This window comes from Olea europaea, chromosome 21 (assembly GCF_002742605.1).
Source record: "Olea europaea var. sylvestris chromosome 21, O_europaea_v1, whole genome shotgun sequence".
NCBI lineage: Eukaryota > Viridiplantae > Streptophyta > Magnoliopsida > Lamiales > Oleaceae > Olea > Olea europaea.
Genome location: NC_036257.1, coordinates 13,289,873 through 13,296,611, shown reverse-complemented (window position 1 = coordinate 13,296,611; position 6,739 = coordinate 13,289,873). Strand labels below are relative to the sequence as shown.

General features: G+C 40.5%; 1 protein-coding gene across 1 annotated transcript; it reads right to left on the bottom strand.

The window, feature by feature from the left end:
- Positions 1-273: 273 nt before the first annotated feature.
- Positions 274-1,706, bottom strand: LOC111370750. The gene is made up of 2 exons (XM_022992612.1): positions 1,286-1,706; positions 274-812 (listed from the first exon to the last, which is right to left on the bottom strand). The coding sequence occupies exons 1-2, from the start codon at positions 1,554-1,556 to the stop codon at positions 508-510; spliced, it is 576 nt and encodes a 191-aa protein (XP_022848380.1). The 5' UTR covers positions 1,557-1,706; the 3' UTR covers positions 274-507.
- Positions 1,707-6,739: the final 5,033 nt, after the last annotated feature.

Genomic DNA, 6,739 nt, shown 5'->3' with positions numbered 1-6,739 from the left:
AATGTTTAATATATCTTAGAAAAGAATATCAAATAAAAATAAATTATCGATTATTTTAAATAGATGAATTTATGAAATTATGAATTAAGAGTTTAATTAAATGACAATGGGGGATTGATGATTCTAATACAAACATTCACATATTAGATAAATATTTTATTTTCCTTATTAGTTTAGGATTAATATAGAATACATACAAACCAACTCTTTTGATTTTATATTCTTTCGAATTTAATAAAAGAAACCGGACTAGATATTAGACCTTATTCCCCGTGGACAATAACTCTCTCATAACAATTATTAATTATACAACGTACACGTACGCTTGTGGGATTTTTGACAAACATACATCTAAGAACATAAATATTGTAGGGAATTTCAACATATCAACCACCAGATACGTACTCCAGAACGCAGATTAAGACCATAGTATTTCACACATAAAACAAGATGCTTAGGAAATCTTAAAAACACAGAAGAGATGTTCAAGTACCCAACAGCTGTCATTTATTCAGGCTGCTTCTTCCCTTTTCTCGGTTTAGGCACCATCAAATCATCCAAAAAACGCGCACCAACAAACTGTTTCGTCATAAAGATTCTTCTCACGTCTTCTGGAGTTTGATTGCCAATTGACTCGACATGATCAAGAGAGCCTGGTTGTATGTCTGCTCGGTCCATTAATTTTTTGGTACCAGTGAATTTTTTCCCTGGTGCACTGTCCCTATCTTCCAATGGCTTGGGTTTCTCATTTAAGGTCTCACGTTCTACTTCTTTGATGGTCTTAGAAACAATGTTTGAAACTGCAACTCCACCTGCAATGACAATCAATAATTATGTTTGTAAACAAACAGAGAATACAAGCCCAAAAAACATTAGATATTTTCAAATTTATATTCAACAATCACGATCGGACAATCAAGTTAGCAACACTCTTAAGTTAGCAGTATTAAGGATAAATTTCATAAAGGCTAATAATCAAAATATAGATCTACATATAAGGAATTGCACTTCTCAGGGTTGACATTTTAAGATGGAACATCATATCAAAGTTCATTAGGCTAAAACAAACAATTTGATCCAAGGCTCAAAAATCAAGCATACGAATTTCTTCTCAAACGTGATAAATTCCACGACTAACAGCATACAAAGGATTGGACTAGTCTTTAGATTCACATTTAAGAAGAAATTAGAATGTAAATATAAAATACTGAATCTTCTCCTTTCAGTAAAGTATTTAACGGAGAAAATAAAAGGCGAAACTGTGGTATATGAGATGGAAGCAAACCAGGAACCAATTTATAACCCTCGTGGAGAGCATAGAGGCCAGCATTTTTAGCGAATTTTACAGCAAATACACCGATCTTGGATTTGGCCTCATCGTCCGGAAGCCACTGGTTGAGCCTCTGGAGGCCGTTTACTCTGACGGTATTATCGATCTTGGAGCAGGCGGCGGAGCCATAACTGAAAGAGGTTCTGCATGCGTGAAGCAGAGCGAAAGCCGGTGCATTTCGCTTCACTGCTTCTGTGCTTGAGTTGATGATATCCCAAATTCCCATTTCTCTCTGTAAGCGCCTGTGTGAGGGAACTGATTGGCGTTTTTAGGAAAAGTAAAGCGAAGCAGGGAAGACTTGGAAGACTAGAGTCTCATTCTTTTTTGCTTTACTTTATGTGGCGGCCCAGTCCAAACAGGGGGCGCCGATGTTTGGCCAGGACGTAAAGTAATATTTCCAAGAAAAATTTCGGCCATGTGCCTATGCATTGAGATGTGAAAAATAAGTATTTTTTTTTTTTTTTGGCCCCAAAAGGTGCCGCTTCATCCGAATATTCATGTTCTTTCATCTTGTAATGATTATTCATTATAAATATATTTATTGAAATTGATATAAAATATAAGAAAAACATATTTTATAAAGTATTCATTGTTCTTTTTTCAAAATTTTACTTGTACTTTTGCAATCTAGATTAAGGTTTGAAAAATCCTACTTGGAGTCAATAGAGATACAAACTGAATGAAGCGGTAAATGATGCTTTCAGGACATTGTTCTTTCGCGATTCAAGTTGGTTCCAATTTTCTTCTTGTTGCAGTGAAGTTCCTTACCCTATTGGTGGATTGTGCTTTATTTTCTCAACATCTTTTGAAAATTTAATACTACGTGTGTCCTATGAGTTAAAATTTAGAAATAGTCCATAGTATCACATAATCAATTATTTAATACAAATATCTATTGAAGTTAATGTTGTAAAATACAATTTTCATCATTGAGAAATTTCTATTTTCTATGCTAGATTTATTTAGTTCAATATAGAGCCATACAATCAACAAGAAACAATTCTCTATTTTGTTACAAGTTGCCATATTAACAAGTTTTAGTGTAAACCATAGAACCACCAAAAACTCGAGCAGATTTCAGCTTTTAGTTAAGTAATTGACTAACGTCTTGATAATCTGACCAACTTGCTGTCCAAGTCATTAACAAACTTTCCACATTGCAAACCAAGTCCCTTGTTGGTGTGAATTAATATTATGATAAAAATCTAAGTTCAAGTCAACAAATAATTTTGATCACACATTTCATGAAACCTCACTTTTTCAACCATATATTTTATCGACTCTATCGAATTTACTAAAAAATGAACTTTATTTGCACCAAACAAGTGCTAAATGTCAATGTATAGACATACATAAAGAGTGCGGAAAGTCTTCACAAGGTGCCGACTAACGCTAACACAGCATCGCCTAAGTCTCTTCATATCTGGATTTTACTGCATGTAGTCCCAGTTACTGCTTACATTGCCATTGTCAATGGAAATCTCTTCTACAATGAGCAAAAGTCCAGCCAAATGGCTCCTAAATTTACTACGAGTTAATTGTTTCAATGGTCACTGAACTTAGATCCATGTCTTTGATTGACCATTGAACTTTCGAATGTTGAGTTTTAGCCACTGAACTAAGGTTCATATCTTTGATTAGTCACTGAAGTTTAAAATATCGAGTTTTAGTCACTGAATTTATGTCAATGTCTTCACATTGTAACTCTCTTTCCATTGTAACCGAAGAAATGGCTCAAATAACTGCAGACATGAGAGATATTGCAGCTCAGAATATGGCGATGCATGAATTCTTCATGCAAGCTCAAGGTCATCAGGGCTTCCAGATGCCCCAATGGTCTTACCCAGCGTAAGAAATTCCGGCATCTCAACTTCGAGGCCATTCGAGCCAACGGAGAGAACACCCCCTCGAAAGAGAAATGGGTATAGATGTCACATCTTATGCACAGGGGAGCCAACCAGCAGAACCACAGCTAGGAGAGAACTTTCCACCAGAATTCGAACCAGAAAGGTTGATCAGTGTCTTCGACTGAATAGGGCAGAACCCTAGCGATAGGGTCCATTCCGTGCAAAGATCGACTAGGCCAGAACAGGAAGAACCAGCACCTTCTCTGCCTAGAAATAGGCGGGAGAGAAGGAACTTAGTCAATTGGGGCAGTCGAGTGAGAACACATCCACAGAACGAACAAGATGATAAAGGCTCCGAGGGGCCATGTCGATCTTATGAAATTGATAATGATGATGAAAACCTCCATTTCTCAAAGGAAATCCGAAGCTTCCCCAATGCCTCAAAATTTCATGCTCCCTAAAATCCCAAAATATGAGAGAAATGGGGACCCGAAAAAGCACATCACCAAGTACATGACACAGATGAGCCTTAGAGGAGCCTCACCCGCATTGAAATGCAGGGCTTTCCATCAAACCCTCGCAGGAGCCGCCGAAGTGTGGTACATCAGACTGCCTCCCCTGAGCATCAGGAGTTAGCCAGATTTGAATAAGACATTTCTTAACCAGTACCTCTCACGAAGAGAGGGAGAGCCCCAGTGCAACGCCTGTAAGATATGAGACAGGCCTCTTGAGAGACGCTGAAAAGCTACATCGCTAGGTTTACCGATGAAATAACATATTGCGAGCAAGTCACTAACAGAGAGGTCCTTTCAGTTTTGAAAGGTGGCCTCAACATGAACACTTTGTTCTGGAGGGATGTACGTAGTAAGAATCCCACTACCTATGACAAATTGGTAGAAATGATGAGAGTGGAGATTGTCAATGAAGAGATGATTAACCATCGAAACCGTACAGCGTAGGGACTCTCTTCGTAGGTCGAGGACTGGTAGCACACATCGTCACCTAGCAATGGACACATGAAGGACACACAATAGCTCCCACATCTGTACAAGCGTTCACTTCTGTCACGCTAAATGCAGTGTCGATGTTGGCATACAAGAATGTCCCGGCCAAGGCGGGACCATCCGGGGATACGAATAGCAATCGAAAGAAGAAAAAGCGATCAAATAGACCCCTAGAAGGGGGCTAGGTTCTGCACCTTTCACCAACTTTACAGACACGACACCAACGAGTGAAAGGATGCTCCTTGATCCTCAAATCGAAACAATCCAAGCTCTTCAAGAATAGATGAAAATCCTCGCGGATCCACCTCCCCGAATAGGGAAGAGAGGCGATATAGAGACCAATCACCCCGGAGGAGAAAATCCAGGGATGGAGGAGAATCCAGACATAGAGATCAGGCCTTATCTGTGGGCCAAACCATCAGAAAAATTGATACAATCATAGGAGGACCTCACATCGAGGGCAATAACAGGAATGCCTAGAGGAATTACACAAGGAAAGCAAAGGATCCACCAATGATTACCTACATTGTCAATCAAACCCAAGGGGCAATAGGATGGCCCCAATCACTTTCTCTCAAGAAGATGCACAAAGAGTTCATCACCCCCACTGTGATGCATTAGTAGTAAGAGCCGTAGTGGCTCGAAACGGACTTAAGCGCATGCTCATCGATGATGGCAGCTCAGTGAATATACTGTTCGGATCCACCTTTGATAAAATGTAGATTGAACATGGGTTGATCCTCATGATCGACCGCTATTTGGATTCACTGGCGACAGCATCGTCCCACGAGGGCGAATTACTCTACCTTTTGAGATGGGGTCAGCCCTCTAGTGGCCCATCACTTCATGGAGTTCCTGGCAGTAGACCACAGATCAGCTTACCCTGGAGTTTTGGGCCGACCTGCCTTAAAAGATCTTTGGGCAGTCACTTCCATCCATTACTTATGTATGAAGTTCTCAACTAAACATGGGTTTGCTACAGTTCAAGATGACCAGATGGGCTCGAGAGCATGTTACCTCAACTCTCTGCAAAAGTTTGAACCCCGCACTGTTAATGTCATTATAACAGAGGTCATCAACGAAGTTGACATGGACATAGAAATGTTAGACGAACAAGATCATATCTCCGAATAGGAGGAAGACGTCGACATGGTAGAGGCCCCTGAAGAAGGGCACCCACTTGATGAGCTAGATTCCAGAATCATCGAGTCTGAACCAAATGCAACCCCAATGGAAGAATTGGAAACTTTTTCCACCAACCCTGAAGACCCCACTCAGGTCTTGCCGATTGGGAAAACGCTATTCCCCAAAGTGAAAGAAGAAATGATAAACTTCCTGAAAAGGAACCTGGACATCTTTACCTGAAAGTACGAAGACATGGTAGGAATAGACCAAAGGGTCAGTTGCCACCACCTTAAGTTCAACTCCTCCTGTGCCCCGCATCGGCAGAAAAGGCAAGCCCTCAACTCAGAGCGATATGAAATGGTGAAAGAAGAAGTCAAAAAACTAAGTCAAAGCAACTTCATCAGATAAGCCATCTATCTGAAGTGGATATCCAACCCGAAACTCTTGAAGAAACATAGTGAAAAATGGAGGGTGTGTGTGGATTTCACAAATCTGAACAAGGTATGTCCTAGGGACAGCTTCCCTCTCCCAAGGATAGACCAACTGGTGGACTCCACTGCTGGACATGAGCTCTTGAGCTTCATGGATACATACTCAGGGTACAACCAGATACCCATATTTCGACCTGATGAGAAATCTACATCGTTCATCACAGACAGAGGATTGTATTGCTATAAGGCTATGCCTTTCGGATTGAAAAATGTTGGAGCTACATATCAGAGGCTGGTCAATATGATGTTTACCGAGCTCATTGGCAAAACTATGGAAGTCTACATGGATGACATGATAGTTAAAAGCCTCCAGGCGAAAAAGCACGTAAGTCATCTCTATCAGACCTTTCAGTTTCTTAGAAAGTATAAAATGAAGCTGAACCCTTTCAAGTGTACCTTCAGTATAGCTTTGGGTCATTTCTAGGGTATATTGTGAACCAAAGAGGAATCGAGGCGAATTCGAAAAAGATAAGGGCTTTACTGAAAATGAGGTTACCTCAAAAGCCAAAGGAGGTCCAAAGCCTCAATAGTCGGATAGCCGCACTCAGCCGCTTTATCTGCAGGGGCACTGACTAGAGCCTACCCTTCTTCAAAATTTGAAGTAAGGAAAGAAGTTCCAATAGACAGATGAGTGCGAGGAAACCTTCCAAGCGCTGAATAAGCACTTAGGAGAGGCACCCCTACGATCCAAACCTAAACCACGAGAGCCACTGTTGCTTTACTTGGCGGTCTCAGACGGGCTGTCAGCGCAGTCCTTCTGAGAAAAAAATACACATCAACTACCAGTGTACTATATTAGCAAGGCACTACTCCTAGCAGAGACGCGCTACCCAGATATGGAAAAGATTGCACTCTCCCTTGTTATAGCATCAAGAAAATTGATGCCATACTTTCAGGCCCATTCCATTGAAGTTCTCACCAACTTTTCCTTGAAACAAGTAT